General features: G+C 46.7%; 3 protein-coding genes, 1 long non-coding RNA gene and 1 pseudogene across 6 annotated transcripts in view; 4 read left to right on the top strand and 1 right to left on the bottom strand.

Moving 5' to 3' along the window:
* The window catches only part of LOC311032187 (uncharacterized protein), a gene marked incomplete at its 3' end in the record, with an annotated part of 228,111 nt that overhangs the window by 30,895 nt on the left and 174,127 nt on the right, over window positions 1-23,089 (top strand). The gene's annotated exons all lie outside the window — the stretch shown is intronic.
* LOC311032232 (NXPE family member 3-like) lies at window positions 853-4,128 on the top strand (annotated as a pseudogene). The gene is made up of 5 exons (XR_014599380.1): window positions 853-1,335; window positions 1,416-1,710; window positions 2,344-2,414; window positions 3,215-3,421; window positions 3,496-4,128. The product of XR_014599380.1 is annotated as an NXPE family member 3-like (transcript).
* On the bottom strand, window positions 4,514-9,454 carry selenoo2 (selenoprotein O2). 2 transcript variants are annotated; one of them, XM_084038984.1, is made up of 11 exons: window positions 9,398-9,454; window positions 8,315-8,776; window positions 7,668-7,871; window positions 7,409-7,586; window positions 7,188-7,318; window positions 6,841-7,118; window positions 6,176-6,309; window positions 5,988-6,019; window positions 5,671-5,856; window positions 5,417-5,573; window positions 4,514-5,003 (listed from the first exon to the last, which is right to left on the bottom strand). In XM_084038984.1, exons 2-11 carry the CDS (start codon window positions 8,746-8,748, stop codon window positions 4,842-4,844), a joined length of 1,896 nt encoding a protein of 631 aa, XP_083895110.1. In that variant the 5' UTR covers window positions 8,749-8,776; window positions 9,398-9,454; the 3' UTR covers window positions 4,514-4,841. The 2 variants fall into 2 exon arrangements, with proteins under 2 accessions (XP_083895110.1, XP_083895111.1); XM_084038985.1 differs by lacking the exons at window positions 5,988-6,019; window positions 9,398-9,454 and having other exon boundaries at window positions 6,147-6,309; window positions 8,315-8,778.
* On the top strand, window positions 8,634-9,827 carry LOC311032307. Its single transcript, XR_014599170.1, has 3 exons — window positions 8,634-8,764; window positions 9,386-9,459; window positions 9,723-9,827. It is a non-coding gene; the product is annotated as an uncharacterized lncRNA (long non-coding RNA).
* Window positions 9,958-22,605, top strand: LOC311032231 (NXPE family member 3-like; the record flags this gene model as incomplete). The annotated part of the gene is made up of 7 exons (XM_084038867.1): window positions 9,958-10,128; window positions 11,704-11,845; window positions 14,955-15,398; window positions 16,003-16,298; window positions 21,378-21,448; window positions 21,762-21,965; window positions 22,037-22,605. The coding sequence occupies exons 2-7, from the start codon at window positions 11,744-11,746 to the stop codon at window positions 22,603-22,605; spliced, it is 1,686 nt and encodes a 561-aa protein (XP_083894993.1). The 5' UTR covers window positions 9,958-10,128; window positions 11,704-11,743.

The raw sequence follows: 23,089 nt of genomic DNA, 5'->3' as shown, positions 1-23,089 counted from the left end.
AGTTGATATATTTGACATTTTCTCATCTCCATGTACTTTGGAAGTAGGTGACGCTGAGCTGGAAGTCCTCACTCTGCTTCTGTAATGAAAGTGAAAACAGATATTTGTTTTAAATAATGATTGAAAGCCAGACAAAATGTCAAAATATAGCCATGATTTTACAGTTGAGATAAAATAATATTCTTTAGCATAACAATATCTAAGTTACCACATTATGCTGCAGCCATAGATGAAGACCACAATGAAGGCCATTGCTGGAAGGGTGTATGCCGCCATCTTCCTCTCTCTGGCTGTCTTTGTCTTAGTCTTCGTGTTACGTCACATGGACATTCTTGAGGTAAGAAGTCTGTTTTAGTGGGATATTTGTCCAAAATGAGTCGGGTTGTGTTAATAATGTTCTATATTGCAAATGGTATAATCCCTCTAAATCCTGTTCTTTGACTTGCTGACAGCAGCAGCTCATCGACTGACGATTAAAAATCTCAACAAATGGCTCACAAATATAGTTTTTCTGAAAGCCAAAGAGATGATCCCAAACTTCTAGGTCACTGAAGAAATGCCTGTAATTTGGAGTTTATGGGGAAAAAAATAATATTCCCTGATGTTTTGTACTTTTAATTTGGTTTAATTCAATGTCTTCGCATCAGTATTTAATGCACTTTCAGTCATGAAAATCTTCATCAATCAAATCAAACTGTCATCTGGAATAATGACATAAAATATCACAAATGACCATTATAGAACACCTTGATGATATGAATTCAATGGGAGTTAAGGCCACACAGGAAGTTGAGAGCGGCAGAATATAGATTTGATTTTTGGGTTGGGAAACATCCCTCAGTGTTTGTTTGATGTATCTTCATCACTGTCCCTCTCTCGACTTCCTGCCAGTTTCAGCATGAACTCAACTCCACCGTCAACGTCCAGAGAGATTTCTCTGACCCTCAAATCCATCGTGGCTTCTGCACCTTCCAGCCACTCTCCCCTCAGGACGCTCTGGAGGAACGCCGCCTACTGGACTCCACTGCTTGGCCAGAACCTCCCAGATCACCAGGTCCTGTTTCCCTGAAGCAGACCAGTGATCCAGCTCACAGCAACGTCCGCATTCTCCCAGGAAGGGGAGGAGGACGGTGGCACGTAGGGGATCAGCTGGAGGTGATGATCCAAATGTCTGACTTCCAGGGCCGTCCCAAGACGTTTGGGGGAGATGTCTTACTGGCTGGGCTACACAACCTGAAGCTCGGTGCAGGCATAGTCGGGCAAGTGGTGGATCATCTGAACGGGAGCTACTCTGCTGTGTTCTCTTTACTCTGGGAAGGAGAGGCACAGGTTGAGGTGATGCTAAAAGCTATCATGTTAAATGTGATTGTACCGTAGGCATAGAAATAGAAAACTCTGGTTCTCCATCCGATCAGGTGACGCTCGTTCACCCCAGCGAGGCCGTCAGGGTCCTCAACAGGCTGACCAGCGAGCAGCCCGACAGGATCTTCTTCAAGAGTCTCTTCCGCTCGGGCTCGCTGTCTGAAACCACCGTCTGTAACGTCTGCCTGCGTCGACCGGGACACCGCTCTGCAACTACACCGACCATCGTACGGGCGAGCCGTGGTTCTGCTACAAGCCGAAGAGGTTGAGCTGCGACGCCAGGATCAGCCACGTCAGGGGAGGATACATAGAAAACATCAGCGCCGTGGAGAAGACGCTCTTTCAGAGGTGACACATACATCCAGTGTTAGCTATGTGTTTGCCCGAAAGGGTTGTTGGACCCCCATAAAACCCCCACCAGTGGTACCATATCCTTCAAATTAATTTTGGCAAGAGCAAAGTTCCTAAATATAACAAATAATCCTGTTTAGAAGAAATATGATCATTAATCGTGGTGCTAGGGGCACCCAAAAAGTGAAAAATGACACATGCTGTCAACATTTTTCAGGATTTTGGTGAAACCACCTCTCACCCAAATAGTAAGGAATCTTGATTCTTTTTGCAGAATTGCAGAATTGTGTGGTACAAACTACAATGAACTAACAGACCAACTTTCAGCCTTCTATCACTATTAGAACAGAAGTCATGGGCCTCCAAAAATGCCAACAAATGAAATGTGAAATTCCAATGTGTCAAAAAGGGGTGTGGCACTTGAAATTCATATGGACGCCACGGGCAAAACGTTTGAGATATTGATCTGAAACTGCAGATTCCTTTGTTTGCTAACATAAGGAATATTTTCACCGCTTTTCAGCAAAATCTGAGAGGTACCATGTACATGGTACCCAGATATTGGCTGTTTTCACATGGAATGACCCTTCTGTCTTTAAAATATATTTTTATCATGTGTTGTCTCTTCAGTGCTGTCAACATGAAAGTCTCCATTCGGGCTTCGGGACCGGCCAGTGTCACTGTGTTGCCAAAAAGGCAAGGTAAAGCACGTTTTTAAATAATACCAATTGAAAACTTTACTTTACTTTATTTATAGAGCACTTTTCATACAAAAACATGTAACACAAAGTGCTTTACACACATCAAAAAGAAAAAAAGAAAAAACAATTACAAATAAAGCCCCTCCCTCCCACCCTCCATACTGCACACACACACACACAAACACACACACACACTCTCACTACTGACAATAGGGAGACATGGCATGACACTGATGATTGAGGAAACGCTATCTTTGGGGCCATCCACACTGGGAGGAGTCGCAGGCTGTGCCACAGGGGCACCAGTGCCCAGGCCCCCCGACACCGACAGACAACAGTCAGCCGAGCCGAAGGGACCCAGGGACAGCACCCCCAGCAGCAGCCCAGACACAGCTCCCAGTGTGGAGGACCCCCCTGAGGAAACACTGGAGTTAAAGCTAAAAACTAAAACACATGAAAAAATAACTGACCAGCTTAATAAAAGATAAAGATAATAACATAAAACAATACCAATGATAAGTAAAACAACTAAAATTATTTAAGATCAATATCATCTAAAAACAAGATAGAAGCAAAAATATAAAATAAGATAAAATCACATAAGAACGTTAAGAAGAATTTAAAATACTAGTTAAAAGCCTGATTAAAAAGGTGTGTCTTTAACCTTGAAAAACTGAATGTTTTGCCGATAATGAATTTGGTTTAAGGCTGAGAGCCCCCCGAACCCATGGTTTTGGGCTTGTCATGTGATTAGATGAGTAGCAAAAACATTCAACCCTTCTCCTTTAACTTCCTCTTAGGTCAGTTAAAGGAAAAGAGCAGCATTGTGACATCCCAACCCTCTGGTTATTACTACCAGGGTGCCTGGCGACCACTAGATGGCACCACAGTTCACCAATTCAACACCTCCTCTGCCATCAGCCAGTGTCTGAGAGGCAAGGTGGTCCACCTGTACGGAGACTCCACCATCAGACAGTGGTTTGAATTCCTCAACGCAGAACTACCAGGTAGCTGATCCACATGGGTTTCTGGCAACTGTTTGATGGTTTTCACACGGATACTTAATCTGTGATCCTTTCAGGTCTGAAGGAGTTTGACCTTCACAGCCTGAGGAATGTTGGACCTTTCTTGGCTTTGGACCACACGAACAACATCCTGGTGACGTTTCGCTGCCACGGCCCTCCTCTCCGCATCACCCCCGTCTCAACCAGCGAGTTTCGTTACATCGCCAATGAGCTAGACGGCTTAACTGGAGGCACCAACACCGTTGTGGTCATTGGCATCTGGTCTCACTTGGGCACCTTCCCCATGGAGGTCTACATCCGGAGGCTGCAGAGAATCCGCAGGGCGGTGGTGCGGCTGCTGGACAGGGCGCCGGGCACGCTGGTCATCGTCCGGACCGCCAACCCCAAACATCTGATGTCCCTTTATGAGACGATAACCAACAGCGACTGGTTCTCGCTGCAGCGCGACAAGGTGCTCAGAGGCGTGTTCAAAGGCCTGAACGTTCACCTGATCGACGCCTGGGAGATGGTTCTGGCCCACAACCTGCCGCACAGCCTCCACCCACAAGCTCCCATCATCAAGAACATGATCAACGTCCTCTTGTCCCACGTTTGTCCTCAAAAGGGCGGCTAGATGCGTGTTTGTGGGGTTGGTGATGGGTGGGGATTAAAGCACAGTTTACTTGTTATCTGTGTCATGTTTCCTTCAGCAGGCCTCCATGTGAATGTAGGGGCCTTTCAGATTCTGTTTTTCAAGTGTCTGACATCATGAATAGAGTCTTGTTGAAGGAGAAATCTCACAAGTTCACGTGTTGCCAGAATACATCTCTGGGGAAATTTGTGACATCACTGATTTCTAACCGGGCTCTGGCCCCATCAAGCCAGTAAGAAAAAAAAACACACACACATCCATATAATCCATCCATCCATCCATCCATTTTCTACCGCTTATCCAGTATTCAGGGTCGCGGGGGGGCTGGAGCCGATCCCAGCTGTCATTGGGCGAAGGCAGGGTACACCCTGGACAGGACGCCAGTCTATCGCAGGACATCCATATAATCGCTAAAGTAAAAATAAAACACTGTCCATGTTTCTCAGTTATTCTACCTATTTTATCTCCAGTAGCTATTTGTGATTATTGACACGTCAACGTTGTAAGTCAACTATCTGTACTTGACGTTGTTGTGTTCCTGGTGTCTCGGACCCAGACGGGTCACCGTGTGACTGGTCATCCGAGTCGTCACACTTCGTCAGCGTTGATTCTACGACCACGCTGATGAACACCAAAACACACGAGGTTAAGTAACATCCTCCTTCCAGGAAGCAGGAGAGGAAGTCTGAGGTTGGAAGCGGAGGGCAGCAGTAACGGTGCCGACGGAAACGGACTTCCTCTCCTCCGCCTGTCTCGGAGGCTCTACGACGATCAGGTGATGCAGATCCTTTGAGCCCAGGCGGGAGGTTTGTTGTTGTAGGCATGTTCCCTCCCGTTCTGCTCCTTTTCCCCACATGCGTTAGGTCCATCCAAGGGCTCCGACCGGACTGCATCGGAATACGGTTCCTCCAGGACTCTGAGGACCCTGTTGACCTGCAGGACAAGGTACAGACAGGATGACTTCTATTGATCCTTGAGGCAAAACATCATGAAATCATTGAAAATAATTGCTCTTCATGCCATTGACACAACTTATTCCGTTAAAGCTACAGTTGGTAACATTCCTGAAAAATAATATATGCTCAAACTGTCATTATAAACAAAGTTAACAACTGCAGCTTTTAAGCAGCTGTTGGTCTAACAGCAACAGAGTTTACGTATATCTGCACCATTGATGGCTGTTTGTCTTCACCTAGTGGCCAATGAGATTCATTGCATCCATTTCCTCTCCAATGGCAAACCCTGTTTTACACCGTTGAACTCCATGGTGCCTTTCAGCCCAGCTTTAATGGATATAAATACATATTTTGACAAAGTTGGAAAATTCATTTGATCAGTCTCCAAACCTCAGAGAAATCTCCTTTTTCAGCAGCCAGAATTGCATTCTGGGCGATGTAGTTGCGTAGGACAACATAGGGGTTGGTGCTGTTCATCACGCGGAGCCTCTCCTTTTTGATGAGGGATAAGTCACCCGTGCCATCGAACTCCCGGGCTAAACGCCTCCTGGTTGTTTCAAGAGAAATAGTTGGATACAGAAATATATAACAAATTACCCACAATACTATGTTTAAGCAGCACATTTACTTCTTTTTTCTCTCACCTGTAGCGGCCAAGCCAATGAATCCAGTCACCACGCTGCTTTTCCTTCAGCTCATCCTGATCCGTCTCCAGCAGCTCCTTTAGCCGTCCCATCCGTTCCAGCTGCCGGGACACAGCGGGTCTGTCGGCCACCATCCCAAACATGGCCGGGTTGCTTTGTGCCATGGACAGAATCATCGCCAGCTCACTGGAAGGGGAGAATAGGTGAGCGATGTGGGCCTAAAACCCAGCTCTAGTCCTACACGATGTCAGGTTCACGCATGCTACCGTCTCAACGTAAATCCCACCTAAATGACACAAAACACACATTTAACTTACATATTGTCTTGGTAATCCTTTCCCTCAAAATGCTAGCATATAAAAGAAGAAGAACATTAGAGGAGCATCCTGCTCAGCTGAGGAGTAGATGCACATTTATTAGGAGGATACGGTGGATGAGTATGTTCTCTGTGAAGAAACCCCCGCACACTCCCTCACCGGTCCTCCATAGTCGGCTCATTAGCCACCTTTAGCTCCTCGATGGAGGCACACTGCTCCAGGATGAGGTCCACGACCGGCCCCACCGCCGCCCTCTCACTGTCGCCCCCTTCAGGCCAGGGGACGCCGTTTAGCAGACGGAATGTGTTGGTGAAATCGGCACCTGGTAATACATTATGTCAAAAGCATAAGAGTCCTACACAACCATTTATATCACATCTGAGACCTTTATCTTATCAATATGTCGGATATGACCTGATACATGTATTCTGCCCTCTAGTGGACTATCATTCCACTGCAGTGTAAGGGCTTTTTAAAATCATCAACACAATTTTGGCAGGAAAATCTTTGCTAATTTTCAAGAAGTTATGGTACAAATAACATTTATATTGTTCACATTTTTTTATATTTTCTGTATTGAAAAAATGCATAATTACTTCACAATATATTATTTATATTTATATTTGTTGGCATATCAAATTTGATACTGCTGGTATGTATGGTATCATTGACCGGGCATGTCACATTTTTTTTAAATTGCAAAATTTAAATTTTGGGGGGATTAATTAATTAATAAACATCTGAGTTACCGTCTGTTTGATGGGTCAGACTTTACAGGGATAAAAGCTTATCGTCTCACACATTGCCAAATCTACCATTAATCTGTCTGAAAGCAGTTTTCCCGCCTTTGTACCAGAGTTGTGCATGAGACGCAGCAGGTCCGATATGAGCTCGCTGTCCTCCGCCTCGTCTTCCTTCACGAGGCCCAGCTTCCTCCTCATGATGCCCAGGTAGAAGGCTTCGTACGTGGGCGTGAATTCGTCCAGGACGCCCCCCGCCTCGGCCGCATCCAACTCCGAGCCCAGCGCCTCCGCCAGGCGAGCCAGGTTCCAGCGGCACACGGACGGTTGGGCCCGGTACGAGTAGCGCCCCCTTTTGTCCGACGCATTGCAGACGAAATCTGGATCGAATCTGACACGCAGGTGGGTTTCCAATAGGATATGAGTTAATATATGATATGACTGAGGCAGAGCAGCCTACCTGTCCATGAAACCGAAGGGGCCGTAATCCAGAGTCACACCCAAGATGCTCATGTTGTCTGTATTAAGGACGCCGTGGCAAAACCCAACACACTGCCACTGGGCCACGAGCTTAGCGGTCCTCATCATCACCTGGGGAGACACGGGTCAACAGCATGACAGGAAACAACCTAAAAAGGGGACACCCAAATCCTAAATGTGTTTCTCCCCTTTGGCCCTCACCTCTCTGAAAAACGCCAGATTCCTGTCCCTGCGGTTGCTATGCGTCTCCTGGATACGAGGGTAAAACGTCTCGATGACATAATCCAGCAGCTGAGCACGAAGGTCGTGCCGCCCTGCGCTGGGACCCTGCAGGCCGGAAAAATCATCTCGGCCCAGAAAGATCTCAAAAGAACCAAATCTAGGACGGAGAGAGATTTCTTTTTAAATGACATGGAATCCACAGATATCTTCTTCTTTGTGTCTGGAGACGTTCCCTTACCTGATGAAGGAAGGGGCGAGACGCAGGACGGCCGAGCAGCGCTCGGGGATGCGCCTGCCGCTGTTGAGTGGATCTCTGCTGACGTAGAGGTCAGAGGTCACGAGGGAGGCCGCACGGGTGCTGGGTATCCCCAGGGCGGCCATGGCCTCGCTGCACAGGAACTCTCTGATGCTGGAGCGGAGCACCTTCCTGCCATCGCCGCCTCTGAGGAAATGTGTTTGTTGGAGATTCAACTCCGATTATGAGGTAAATGAAAAATTTTAATTTTAAAAAACGAGAATGAGCTCCAACGTGTTGTTTACACGATGCTGTCTAAATCTACATTTATGTTAATAAGATAATAATATGTATGATTAAGACTAGAATGAAAGATAAATAGCCTTTTATATTGCATGTCTAACAGACCAAATCAGCTGACGGGTCCAATGGTTCTACTGAGGCAAACAATGAGGGACTCATTTGATGTGTGCCGAGCAGTTAAGCTCTTAAGCAGCTCTCCTTGGGTTCATGCATTCACATGCCTCTGCTGAGCCTCAGATTTCACCTGCTGAATCAGACTATGTATCATTTTGTCCCCCATCTATAGCCTGCTCCAGAAATGTCTTAATGAGATGCACAAATAAATACAAAATGATAATATAAACTACCTGGAGTAAGGTGTGACTCCTGCACCTTTCACCTGGATCTCCCATCGCCCGTGGGTGCCGGACTCCACCTCTCCCAGGTACATCGCGGCTCCGTCTCCCAGTTGTCCAGCAAACAGGCCGAACTGGTGGCCGCAGTAACAGTGCGCGGCCGGCTCGGAGCCCGGCAGCAGCCGGGAGCCGCTCAGGTACTCCGGGGCCCGGCGGTCGCTCGACACGTCCTGCGCACGCAGGTCGAGCAGAGCCAGCGCGGACCGGGACAGGGCCACGACGCTCGGACGCACCAGCGGCTGCAGAGACGCGATTCTGGAGAAACACGCCGCCGGGACCGTCCGGGACGCGGACTCCCTTGAGTCGTCCACCGGCAGCCTCTTCAGCGCGGTGTTGTTGAACGGCAGGCGCTCCAGAGACGCGGGCGCGCGCCTAGCGGGCTCCATGAAGACTCGAGTCCGGGTCAGTCTGGAGCTGCGTTAAGTATGTTCGGCACTTTAATGCGGCGTTCAGGAGCACGAAACATAGCGCCTTTAAGTAGGAAAGGAATTTCAACAAATCACACCTAATCACAACAATGTACTGAAGAAACACATGCTGTCACAACTTTAAAAAATGCCACTTTTCCCACTCCCTATTTATTTATTTTACCACCATATTATGTTTTTTTTTATAATTTACGTCCATGAACTGATTTTCTGATATTCTAAATAAAGTTTCTTTATTTTTATTATTATTAATGATAAAAAATGTTGAATTGATTTAAACCATAAGACTTCAGACTAGTTAAACCTTAAAAACAGGATATATATATATATATATCTTTAAATATTTAGAAATAAGTAAACAATAATAAAATATATACATGTATATTTATATAAGTATTATTTTTATTATTATTATTATTGTTTAAATACCCCCAACACCACCATCATATTAATCCCAGAATAACTGTAATCCACAGCCCCAGTCTGACTCCCCATCATGTGCTGATCATTAATCTGACATGTGATTTTTGCCCTGTTGTAGACACAAAAAGCATTCAGACTGAAAGTGAAATAGCAGGTTATCTGTTTTTTCCAGGTGGGCCCTTACCTCTGGCGTCGCTGCGTCTCCTGGTCCCACCTTTGCAGCTCATGGAAGCCTCCATGTGGCAGGTTCTGAAGAAACGAGATGTCACAAACGTGGCAGTTTGCCTCTCTGGTGATGGTACTAGTGGAGGACACAAGGCATTCAATGTTTTTTATTTTAGAGATTGAGGCAATTCAACATAGTTATAGATGCGGTAGCTGATGATCTGTGAACTGTATTGTGAATACTAGTATTTTGGTGTTTGTTTTTCTCATCATCAGTATATTCTTGAGGCGTGCAGAAGTGAACATCTAGTAGAACCTGACTTCATTTTGTCTCATTTTTGCAGGCAGTTGATGATGATGATGATGATGATTCAGAGGTTCAGAGCAGTGAGCATCCCTCCTCTGAGCCTGAAGGAGATCTCCAGTATTAACATTTCCTGAACCACAACCTGTTGCAGCGCTTTCTCCATCAGGAATTGTTCTACCTCTTCCTCTGTTTGTCATGGTTTTAGTTTTGGTGAGTCATAAATGCCAAAGACCCAGCCATGCACCGTAACACTGTTTCCAGCATGTACTTGTTTTGGGTGTGTTTTAGAAGCTAAGGCAACAACAATATGACGTACCATATGTTAGCTGTGACGGTGATTCCTGCTGCAGTGCCGTCTGTCGTCGCTGCATTCAAATCCACTTCATCAGGAAGTCGAGCAAAGGCAACTTACACAGTGTGTTCTTCAACGAACCTCTCCTGAGGTAAGTCACATTATGCTTAAAATAAAGTAAACTTGAAGTTTAAGTTCATCATAAAAGCTAAATGTCACCAGTAACCATTCTAATATACTCTACATGTGTAGAAATGTTGAAATACTTCAATTACATTTTTACTTTCTACTTCTCCTCCGCTACGATTCAGATGGAAATGTTGTACTTTGTACTCCATTTACACGACTATAGTTACTGGATACTCTGTTGATTTAGGATTTACATGCAGCCCGGAAAATATGATCAGTTTATAAAAATAATGCATTCAAAACTTGATGCGAGTAAAAGTATTACCATAAATATATACCTTGAGGTCCAAAAGTGCCAGGTGTGCCCTAATATTGTGTACTTTATTGTGTATTGATTTATTTTTTTTACTATGTAATGTGCTCCGTGCTGTTGTATGCTGTGAAAAGTGCAATACATTTACATTACATTTAGGTCATTTAGCAGACGCTTTTGTCCAAAGCGACTTACAATAAGTACATCTGTCAAAAGAAGGAAACAAAGAAACCACGACGTATCATTTCTGATAAAGTAAGAGCTGAAAGTAGAACAAGTGTTAGTTCCTCATCTGAGTAAACTAGTACTTCAAGAGCAACAGTGCTACGATCAGAGTGCTATAGGTAAGGGGTTTTTTTTTTTGGGGGGGGGGGGGGGGGGGGGGGGTGTTAGTGGGTGATTAATTTTTTTACTATGTAATGTGCTCCGTGCTGTTGTATGCTGTGAAAAGTGCAATACATTTACATTTAGGTCATTTAGCAGACGCTTTTGTCCAAAGCGACTTACAATAAGTACATCTGTCAAAAGAAGGAAACAAGGAAACCATAACGAATCATTTCTGATAAAGTAAGAGCTGAAAGTAGAACAAGTGTTAGTTCCTCGGTAAGGGTTTTTTTTTTTTTGGGGGGGGGGGGGGTTAGTGGGTCATGCTAGTCGAGGTGAAGTCTGAACAGGTGAGTCTTGAGCCTTTTTCGGAAAATGGCAAATGACTCAGCTGTCCTGACATTATAAATACATTGTACTTACTTTCAGAAAGTCCATTTGAGAATTCCATATAAATTGTATAATATGTTCTGCCAAGTCAACACCTGCAACTCAAGCTGACTTTAACGGAACTTCATCCGTGTTTGCTTGGCAAATCAGTAAAGTGTGGGGGAGTGAATGACCTCTTTTCCACTTCCTTCCCCCTTAAACCCAAGTTATGCTTCCGCGCTGACACAATGCAAGGGGGCATTGTGTCCTAACCTACCTAACTACATACCTTGTAGCATTGTGATGCTATCGCAGACAGACGGATTCATTTAAATGGGTCCAGATATAACCAGAAAATGAAGATGAAAGTTCATCTATGTTTGACCCAATCTAACATTGGTCTGTTGGTCCTTCTCCAGAAGATGTTTAACAGAGCAGCTGTTTGGTTTACCTGATGTTTGATCAGAGGACTTTCTAGGGTGACTGGATTGATGTCACAATATTTGCATGAGCAGGGTTTCACAATTGTTTAACAAGTAAATATTCTCTAGCATAACAAGCTGTCAGTTTGTTTTTTGTTTAATCAGACAGAGTGCTCCCAGTATCCTGCAGCCATTAGACGAAGACCACAATGAAGGCCGGAGCTTGTGGTAGAAGGGAGTACGGTGCCATCTTCCTCTTCCTGGTTGTCTTTGTCGTAATCTTTCTGCTACGTAACACGGAGGTTCCTGAGGTAAGAAATCGGTTTTAAATAGAAAAAGTTTTAAAAGACGGATGGACCTGGTTTGAAATGTTGAATATTAGTCAGATTTCAGGATATTGCCAAATGCAGTGTGGCTCAAAAATCTGCGAAATAGTCACCTTTTGGCGGAATTCGCCAGCTCCTTTTACACAGAAAATGGCAGAAAGGAGAGTCAAAATATGGCACAAACCGTCCCCCGGCTTTGCAGAACATGGGCGGCCGTGCCAACTTATCAATGAGCGCCGGAAATCTGATTCGCTCGATGCATCAAAACAAATATGAATGGTGAACTTTTGCTCGTCCCGCATATTTACACGACTCTTCAACCACAAGCGAAGTTGCTGCATCATAAACATGTCGATGTGTATAATGGCGGCCTCGTACGAGCAACTACTGGCGATTATCTTCTTTGGATCTACGCTTTGAGCTCGTTAAATCCGCCGGGCGTGTCGCCTTGGGCGTCTCCACTACGTCACGTCTTTTTTGAGCGTTTACAAATGACGCGGCAACGGAAGTAACTTTCAACTTTTTGGCTTGTCGAGGCCAAAAGGTTGTTTTTGCTCACCAGCCACAGCTCCCACTACAGCAGTTTGAAGTTAATTCTAAGTTTCATCCACTCCAGGTACACTTAAACCATTTGAAAGCTGGTGTTAATTAAAATCCTTCTTTTTTTTACCAGAAGAAAATGTTGTCTTTTTAACTTTTTATCTTTTTAGAGTTCACCAGAATGCTAAATTTGCATCAATAAATCACAATTTGGTTTATTTTGTCACCTTTTTTCAACGCTCATGAGTTTGCAGGTATGAGTGTTCTTCTTTGTGAATAAATAATAATAATACATTTTATTTCATAGGCGCCTTTCTGTCACTCAAGGTCACCTTACAGTAAATAAAAGACAATGTACAGTACACAATAGGATAAAATAAAATTGAAGTAATAAAATAAAATAAAAAGAAGCCACAAAAGTACACAAGAGTAAAGTAAAGTATGGACAGGAAGCTCGGTTAGAGGGAAAAGGCAATCTTAAACAGGTGTGTTTTGAGTCGGGACTTGAAATGTGAAAATGTACTGATGTTCCTTATTTCGGGTGGCAGAGAGTTCCAGAGCCGGGGAGCAGAGCGGCTGAAAGCTCTGCTCCCCATGGTGGTAAGACGGACCGGGGGGACAGTCAGCAGAATGGAGGAGGATGAACAGAGTGTGCGAGAGGGGATGGCAATATGGAGAAGATTGGAAAGATATGGGGGGGCAAGATTGTGAATGGCTTTGAATGTTAACAGGAGGATTTTGTAGTCAATGCAGGACTTGACTGGGAGCCAGTGGAGCTGCTGTAGGACGGGAGTGATGTGGTGGATGGAGGGGGTTCTGGTAATGACACGGGCAGCTGAATTCTGGACCAGTTGAAGTTTGTGCAGGGATTTATGGGTGAGACCGGAGAGGAGGGAGTTGCAGTAATCCAGGCGGGAAGTGATGAGACTATGGACAAGGATAGCAGTGGTATGGGGAGTAAGGGAGGGGCGGAGGCGGTTGATGTTGCGTAGGTGGAAGTAAGCAGACCGGGTGATGTTATTGATGTGAGATTGGAAAGAAAGTGTGCTGTCGAGGATGACACCCAGACTCTTAACCTGTGGGGAGGGGGAAACGGAGCAGTTGTCAATGGTGAGGGGGAAGTTGTTGGTTTTGGAGAGTATTGATTGTGTGCCAACGAGAAGAATCTCAGTTTTGTCAGAGTTGAGTTTTAGTAGATTTGAAGTGAACCAGGATTTTATTTCAGTTAAGCAGTCGGTAAGGGAGGAGGAGGGGGGCAGGTTGGAAGTGGGCTTGCTGGCGAAGTAGAGCTGGGTGTCATCCGCATAGTAGTGAAAAGTGATGTTATGTTTGCGGAAGATATTGCCAAGGGGGAGGAGATAAATGATAAAGAGGAGGGGCCCCAGGACAGAGCCTTGAGGCACACCTGAGGAAATACAGTTACATATATAAATCTATATGTATTACCCTTCTCCAATCTGCACCTTGATCTGCTGACAGCAGCAGCTCCTCTAGTTGAAGGTCAGACCAAAACCCTCCGTGTGTTCAAACCTACTGGTTCACATTCCTTCTTGTTCAGGACTAAATCTTAACAAATGGATCACAAATATGTCTTTTTTTTTTTTTTTTAACCAAACAGCCGCTCACTGAAGGAAAGGGCTTTGCAGTTGAATGACCTTACTGGGGTCAGAGATCAACTCCTACAAAAGCTCTGTGAATGTAAAGTCCTAAAGCTACTAACTGAAACTGTTTGAACTGCCAAATACAGAAAGGACAGCTGTCACGCTCTGTTATTGATTTGTTCCAAGTTCATTTCAGCCTAAATAGTGATGCTTAAATTGTCCTTCATGGAATCATTTTTCCGAGGGGAATGAAAAAAGTCTCTTTTGCTCTGAAAGAATACATTTAAGCAACACATTTTTTTTTTTTTTTTTTTTTTTGAGGCATAGACGCCTTTTATTAGCAGTGGATAGATCGGAAACATGAGGAGAGAGAGAGGGGATGTGACATGCAGCAAAGGACCTCCGGCCGGGATTCGAACCGGGGTCGGCTGCGTATGTACCACTCCGCCGTTCATGGCCGCAGCATCTGTGTATTCCATTTATTTAATGGAATACACAGATGCTGCGGCCATGAACTACTACTGATGATACTATTGCTTCTGTGAATACTACCACTACTGTTACGACTACTACTGCTGTACTACTACCAACACCAAATGCAGTTGGAACCCAAGGGTCTGGGCTGCACGAGATTTCTGCCTAAAAGGCTGTTAAGGCAGTTTTTTCTCACCACTTTTGCTGTAAAACTTTCCCCTGGGTGATGTTGGGACTTTGAAAATGTATTACCTCTGAAAATGAAGTATTCTATTCCTGCTCAATGTGTTAAGTGTCCTGAGATAACTTCTGTTGTGGTACAACACTATTAATAACATTTAATTGAATAATTATGTAGCCAAAGTCATTTCAATCTTTGGGGCCGAATTTTTTTCGCCCTTTTTCCCTTTTTTTTTTTGGGTTACTTTTCTAATAATCTTCATCACTGTCTCTCTCTCTCTCTCTCGACTTCCTGCCAGTTTCAGCATAAACTCAACTCCACCGTCAACGTCCAGAGAGATTTCTCTGACCCTCAAATCCATCGTGGCTTCTGCACCTTCCAGCCACTCTCCCCTCAGGACGCTCTGGAGGAACGCCACCTACTGGACTCCACTGCTTGGCCAGAACCTCCTAGATCACCAGGTCCTGTTTCCCTGAAGCAGACCAGTGATCCAGCTCACAGCAACGTCCGCATTCTCCCAGGACGGGGAGGAGGATGGTGGCACGTAGGGGATCAGCTGGAGGTGATGATCCAAATATCTGACTTCCAGGGCCGTCCCAAGACGTTTGGGGGAGATGTCTTAACCGCCCGGCTACACAGCCTGAAGCTCGGTGCAGGCGTAGTCGGGCAAGTGGTGGATCATCTGAACGGGAGCTACTCTGCTGTGTTCTCTTTACTCTGGGAAGGAGAGGCACAGGTTGAGGTGATCCTTAGATACTGTTGCTACGCCTGTTAATGTTCAATTCCTGCATGGCAATATACAATAGAAAGAAACGTTTGTAATCATAACGGTGTAATCATTTGTTGTCTTTAGTAGTGTAAAGCTATTTAGTCCATTAAGTGTGATAGAAACATGTAACATAATGCTTCTAAACCTGAATCGTGAATGTTAATTTTTGTATTATTACCTACCCTTTAAACACCCCTTGGTGTTGTAAGTAAGGTTACTGCCGCTTAGCTATTCATGCTAAAATTAGCAGACATTAGACAAACAGAATGAATCTCTAATGCTATGATGCACTTTTCTGGGTTTTCTCTTAACACTTCAGTTGCATCGATCTCTTAGTTTTCACCATTTCAACATGACATTTAGACATCCGAAGCTTTCAGAGTTGACGTGCCTAGCAACAGTTGCTAAGCTTTGATTGGACGAACACTGTTCTTGGCGGGGTTTAGTGAACAGACATTTAGATGGAGATCAGATTGGTTCACAAAGTGTGGAGCTTCAAGTAGGGTTAATATCCCCCCTTTTATTGATATGGCTGAATATGATTAGACTTGAACTCTCTGGTTCTCCATCCGATCAGGTGACGCTGATTCACCCCAGCGAGGCCGTCAGCGTCCTCAACAGGCTGAACAGCGAGCAGCCCGACAGGGTCATCTTCAAGAGTCTCTTCCGCTCGGGCTCGCTGTCTGAAACCACCGTCTGTAACGTCTGCCTGCGACCGACCGGGACACCGCTCTGCAACTACACCGACCTCCATACGGGTGAGCCGTGGTTCTGCTACAAGCCGAAGGTTCTGAGCTGCAACACCAGGATCAGCCACACCGTGGGAGGATACAAGGAAAACATCAGCGAGGAGGAGAAGACGCTCTTCCTGAGGTACTGCATTTGTTTTATTGTGTTTTGACAAATGATCATCTCGTTGATTTACATCCAGTAAATGTAGATGGATTAGTATTACTCCTTTTGGCTCTAGTTTGGTCTAAACCAACTCCAGAGGGAAATATCTGCCTCAAACTAAACTCTCTGTTCACCTTCTTGTCCCTGTTCAGATGTTGGTGATTGAAAGCTTTCAGGTATCAAATATGTTGATGAGACTCAACTGTAACGTTGCAGGTCATAAAAAAACAAAAAAGCTTACAGTGCCTTGAAAAAGTATTCATACCCCTTGAACTTTTTCACAGTTTGTCACTCTACAACCACAAACTTAAATGTATTTTATTGAGATTTTATGTGATAGACCAACACAAAGTAACACATAATTGTGAAGTGGAAGGAAAATGATACATGGTTTACAAAAATTTAAGCAAATAAAAATCTGAAAAGTGTGGTGTGCATTTGTATACAGCCCCCCTGTGTCAATACTTTGTAGAGCCACCTTTCGCTGCAATTACAGCTGCAAGTCTTTTGGGGTATGTCTCTACCAGCTTTGCACATCTAGAGACTGACATTTTTGCCCATTCTTCTTTGCAAAATAGCTCAAGCTCAGCCAGATTGGATGGAGAGCGTCTGTGAACAGAAACTATCAAGTCTTGCCACAGATGCTCAATTGGATTTAGGTCTGGACTTTGACTGGGCCATTCTAACACATGAATATTCTTTGTTTTAAACCATTCCATTGTAGCTCTGGCTGTATGTTTAGGGTCATTGTCTTGCTGGAAGGTGAATCTCCTTCCCAGTCTCAAGTCTTTTGCAGCCTCCAACAGGTTTTCTTCCAGGATTGCCCTGTATTTAGCTCCATCCATCCTCCCATCAACTCTGACCAGCTTCCCTGTCCCTGCTGAAGAAAAGCATCCCCACAGCATTAGGCTGCCACCACCATGTTTCACAGTGGGGATGGTGTGTTCAGGGTGATGAGCAGTGTTACTTTTCCGCCACACAAAGCGCTTTGCATTCAGGCCAAAAAGTTCTACTTTGGTCTCGTCTGACCAGAGCACCTTCTTCCACATGTTTGCTGTGTCCCCAACATGGCTTGTGGCAAATTGCAAACAGGACTTCTTATGTCTGTTTTTCAACAATGGCTTTCTTCTTGCTACTCTTCCATAAAGGCCAGATTTGTGGAGTACACGACTAATAGTTGTCCTGTGGACAGATTCTCCCACCTGAGCTGTGGATTTCTGCAACTCCTCCAGAGTGAACATGGGCCTCTTGGCAGCTTCTCTCACTAGTGCTCTCCTCGCTCAGTCTGTCAGTTTAGGTGGACGGCCATGTCTTGGTAGGTTAGCAGTTGTGGCATACTTCTTCCATTTTTGGATGATGGATTGAACAGTGCTCCTTGAGATGTTCAAAGCTTTGGATATTTTTTTATAACCTAACCCTGCTTTAAACTTCTCCACAACTTTTTCCCTGACCTGTCTGGTGAGTTCCTTGGTCTTCATGATGCTCTTTGTTGACTAGTGTTCTCTAACAAAGCACTGAGGCCTTCACAGAACAGTTGTATTTATACTGATACTAAATTACACACAGGTGGACTCCATCCATCCATCCATTTTCCTCCGCTTATCCGCTGGGTCGCGGGGGCAGCTGCCTGAGCAGGGACGCCCAGACTTCCCTCTCCCCAGACACTTCCCCCAGCTCCTCCGGGAGGACCCCAAGGCGTTCCCAGGCCAGCCGGGTGACATAGTCACTCCAGCGTGTCCTGGGTCTTCCTCGGGGTCTCCTCCCGGTGGGGCATGCCTGGAACACCTCCCGAGGGAGGCGTCCAGGGGGCATCCGATGCAGATGCCCGAGCCACCTCAACTGGCTCCTCTCGATGTGGAGGAGCAGCGGCTCTACTCCGAGCTCCCCCCGTGTGACGGAGCTCCTCACCCTATCTCTAAGGGAGCGCCCCGCCACCCTGCGGAGGAAGCTCATTTCGGCCGCTTGTATCCGGGATCTTATTCTTTCGGTCATGACCCAAAGTTCATGACCATAGGTGAGGGTAGGAACGTAGATTGACCGGTAAACCGAGAGCTTCGCCTTTCGGCTCAGCTCTCTCTTTACCACGACGGACCGATACAGGGACCGCATTACTGCAGCCGCTGCACCGATCCGCCTGTCAATCTCACGCTCCATCCTTCCCTCACTCGTGAACAAGACCCCAAGATACTTAAACTCCTCCACTTGAGGCAGGAACCCCCCCCCGACCTGGAGGGAGCAAGCCACCTTTTTCCGGTCGAGAACCATGGCCTCAGATTTGGAGGTGCTAATCCTCATCCCGGCTGCTTCACACTCGGCTGCAAACCGCCCCAGGACATGCTGGAGGTCCTGGCTCGAAGGAGCCAACAATCGGACCACATCGTCCGCAAAAAGCAGGGATGAAATCCAGTGGCTCCCGAACCAGATCCCCTCCGGCCCACGGCTGCGCCTAGAAATCCTGTCCATAAAAATAATGGACAGGACCGGTGACAAAGGGCAGCCCTGCCGGAGTCCAACATGCACCTGGAACAGGTCTGACTTACTGCCGGCAATGCGAACCAAGCTCCAGCTCCGGTCATACAGGGACCGAACAGCCCTTAGCAGAGGGCCCCCGACCCCGTACTCCCGAAGTACCTCCCACAGAATACCACGAGGGACACGGTCGAATGCCTTCTCCAAGTCCACAAAACACATGTGGACTGGTTGGGCAAACTCCCATGAACCCTCGAGCACCCTGCGGAGGGTATAGAGCTGGTCCAGTGTTCCACGGCCAGGACGAAAACCGCATTGTTCCTCCTGAATCCGAGGTTCGACTATCGGCCGAATTCTCCTCTCCAGCACCCTGGAATAGACTTTCCCGGGGAGGCTGAGAAGTGTGATCCCCCGATAGTTGGAACACACCCTCCGGTCCCCCTTTTTGAATAGAGGGACCACCACCCTGGTCTGCCAGTACAGAGGCACTGTCCCTGACCGCCACGCGATGTTGCAGAGACGTGTCAACCAAGACAGCCCCACAACATCCAGAGACTTGAGGTACTCAGGGCGGATCTCATCCACCCCCGGTGCCTTGCCACCGGGGAGCTTCTTAACTACCTCGGTGACTTCAGCCCGGGTAATGGGTGGATGAGCCTCTGAGTCTCCAGCCTCTGCTTCCCCAATGGGAGACGTGACAGTGGGGTTGAGGAGATCCTCGAAGTATTCCTTGGCTCGGGAGTCCCCCGAGCCAACAAGGCTCGGTAGGACTCCTTCTTCAGCTTGACAGCATCCCTTACTTCCGGTGTCCACCACCGGGTTCGGGGATTGCCGCCACGACAGGCACCTGAGACCTTACGGCCACAGCTTCGAACAGCCGCGTCAACAATGGAAGCAGAGAACAAGGTCCATTCGGACTCAATGTCCCCAGCCTCCCTCGGGATCTGGTCAAAGCTCTCCCGGAGGTGGGAGTTGAAGACCTCCCTGACAGAGGGTTCCACCAGACATTCCCAGCAGACCCTCACAACACGTTTAGGTCTGCCAAGTCTGTCCAGCTTCCTCCCCTGCCAGCGGATCCAACTCACCACCAGGTGGTGATCAGTTGACAGCTCAGCCCCTCTCTTCACCCGAGTGTCCAAAACATACGGCCGGAGGTCAGATGACACAACCACGAAGTCGATCATTGACCTCCGGCCTAGGGTGTCCTGGTGCCATGTGCACTGATGGACACCCTTATGTTTGAACATGGTGTTCGTTATGGACAAACCGTGACCAGCACAGAAGTCCAATAACAGAACCCCACTCGGGTTCTGATCGGGGAGGCCGTTCCTCCCAATCACGCCCCTCCAGGTAACACTGTCGTTGCCCACGTGAGCGTTGAAGTCCCCCAGTAAAACAATGGAGTCCCCGGTTGGAGCACTCTCAAGTACCCCTCCCAAGGACTCCAAGAAGGCCGGGTACTCTGCACTGCCGTTTGGCCCGTAGGCCGAAACAACAGTGAGAGACCTATCCCCGACCCGAAGGCGCAGGGAAACGACCCTCTCGTTCACCGGGGAAAACTCCAACACATGGCGGCCGAGCTGGGGGGCTATAAGCAAGCCCACACCAGCTCTGCGCCTTTCCCCGCGGGCAACTCCAGAGTAGAAGAGAGTCCAGCCTCTCTCAAGGAGTTGGGTTCCAGAGCCCAGACTGTGCGTGGAGGTGAGCCCGACTACCTGTAGCCGGTAGCGCTCTACCTCCCGCACTAGCTCAGGCTCTTTCCCCCCCCCAGTGAGGTGACATTCCATGTCCCCATGGCTAGAGTCACCGTCCGGGGATTGGGTCGCCGGGGCACCCGCCCAGGACAGCCACCCAAATCCCACCGCACCGGCCCCTTCTGAACCCTCCTGCGGGTGGTGGGCCTACAGGAGGGCGGGCCCACGTCGCTCTTTCGGGCTGTGCCCGGCCGGGTCCCGTGGGCACAGACCCGGCCACCAGGCACTCGCCTGCGAGCCCCAACCCCGGGCCTGGCTCCAGGGTGGGGCCCCGGTAACGCCAAGCCGGGCGACGTGAACTTCCTTGATTTTATCTTTTTCATTAATGGCTTTGGAACCGCTCTTAGTCTGACCTGTCACCTAGGACCTGTTTGCCTTGGGAGACCCTACCAGGGGCATTAAGCCCCGGACAACATAGCTCCTAGGATCATTCAACAGGTGGACTCTATTAACTAATTAGGTGACTTCTGAAGGCAACTGATTGCACTGCATTTTATTTAGGGGTATCAGAGTAGAGGGGGCTGAATTCAAATGCACACCACACTTTTCAGATTTTTATTTGCTTACATTTTTGTTAACCATGTATCATTTTCGTTGCACTTCACAATTATGTGTTACTTTGTGTTGGTCTATCACATAAAATCTCAATAAAATACATTTAAGTTTGTGGTTGTAGAGTGACAAAATGTGAAAAAGTTCAAGGGGTATGAATACTTTTTCAAGGCACTGTAAATATTCCGTAGAGAGGAGAACTGCAAAGTAGGCCATCATTATTGGTATTTATGTTGTTGATGTCGTGTGTTTTAAGAAATATATTTTGTCTGCTTCTCTTCAGTCGTGTTAACTTGAAAATCTCCATTCAGCCTTCGGGACCTGCAAGTGTCACCGTTTTGCCACAAAAGGAAGGTAAAGCATATTTATTACTGCCACCACTGCCTATAATAATAATAATTAATAATATTCATTGTTCCTAAGTTGTTAACTTGCTGCATTCACCAATTTTCTATATATTTTATTTTTATTTATAATTTCCTCTTCAGTACAAACACAATTTACATTTACAGTCAGTCTGCCTAATTCTTCCACTAATACGGAGCAGAGAGAGGGGGGCAATATTCAGAGAAAAAAAGTCGCAAATTTGCCACTTCTTCCACTTTCTTCCGGCATTGTTCATACAATTAATACCTTTTATTTTGGTCTTTTTTTAACTTCCTCTCAGGTCAACCGGCGGTGAAGAGCAGCCTTGTGACATCCCAACCCTCTGGTTATTACTACAAGAGTGTGTGGCGACCACTAGATGGCACCACAGTTCGCCAATTCAACACATCAACCGCCACACAGTGTCTGAAAGGCAAAGTAGTCCACATCTACGGAGACTCCACCGTCAGACAGTGGTTTGACTACCTCAACGCACTAATACCAGGTAGCTGATCCACATGGGTTTCTGGCAGTTTGATGGTTTTCATACTGATACTTAATCTGTGATCCTTTCAGGTCTGAAGGAGTTTGACCTTCACAGCCCAAAGAAAGCCGGGCCTTACATCTCCTTAGACTATGCAAACAACATCTTGATGACGTCCAGATTCCACGGCCCTCCTATCCGCATCGTCCCTGTCTCAACCAGCGAGCTCCGTTACATCGCCAATGAGCTAGACGGCTTAATCGGAGGCCCCGACACTGTTGTGGTCATTGGAATCTGGGCTCACTTTTGCACCTTCCCCATGGAGGTCTACATCCGGAGGCTGCAGAGAACCCGCAGGGCGGTGGTGCGGCTGCTGGACAGGGCGCCGGGCACGCTGGTCGTCATCCGGACCGGGAACTCCAAAGCGTTGAAGCTTTCCGTGTCGCTGAACAACAGCGACTGGCACACGCAACAGTACAACAAGGTGCTCAGGGCCGTGTTCAAAGGGGTGAACGTTCGTCTGATTGAGGCCTGGGAGATGGTGCTGGCCAGCCACCTGTCACATGACCTCCACCCAGCACCCCCAATCATCAAGAATATGGTCAACATTCTCTTGTCATACACGTGTCCAGAGGGGTCTTCAACCAAACTCGCTAATTAAGGCGGCGCTTACCTGGTTAAGCCTGGTTAGAACTAACGCCAACTTCCACTTGCAGCTAAACCCATTCCATTCCAGCTAAGCCTTGTTGAGGCTTATTCAAGCCAGGTTAACGTTGTCGTGTGTAACGTGCGTTCACGGGATATAAAGCCAGCCCAGAACCGTGAATGTCGAATCATCGAGAAAATGGCCAAAAAACCCCCCCCCCAAAAAAACCCTTACCTATAGCACTCTGATCATAGCACTGTTGCTCTTGAAGTACTAGTTTACTCAGATGAGGAACACTTGTTCTATTTTTAGCTCTTACTTTATCAGCAATGATACGTTGTGGTTTCCTTGTTTCCTTCTTTTGACAAATGTACTTATTGTAAGTCGCTTTGGACAAAAGCGTCTGCTAAATGACCTAAATGTAAATGCAAATGAAAAGACACGAGCTGAGTTTTTTTCACCCGCAGAGCAAAAATGATTGATGGAACTGTCCGAGGAG

This window comes from Eutrigla gurnardus, assembly GCF_963514095.1.
Source record: "Eutrigla gurnardus genome assembly, chromosome: 21".
Lineage (NCBI taxonomy): Eukaryota > Metazoa > Chordata > Actinopteri > Perciformes > Triglidae > Eutrigla > Eutrigla gurnardus.
This window is presented reverse-complemented; position numbering and strand designations above follow the sequence as displayed.

Excerpts from the sequence above, each read along its gene's own strand:
- selenoo2 (XM_084038984.1), bottom strand. The coding sequence starts at position 8,748 with ATGGAGCCCGCTAGGCGCGCGCCCGCGTCTCTGGAGCGCCTGCCGTTC. Across the intron at positions 7,319-7,408 it reads ATCTGGCGTTTTTCAGAGAG|GTGATGATGAGGACCGCTAA; the intron begins GTGAGGGCCAAA and ends GTGTCTCCCCAG. Across the intron at positions 5,857-5,987 it reads AAGGATTACCAAGACAATAT|TGAGCTGGCGATGATTCTGT; the intron begins GTAAGTTAAATG and ends CTCCCCTTCCAG.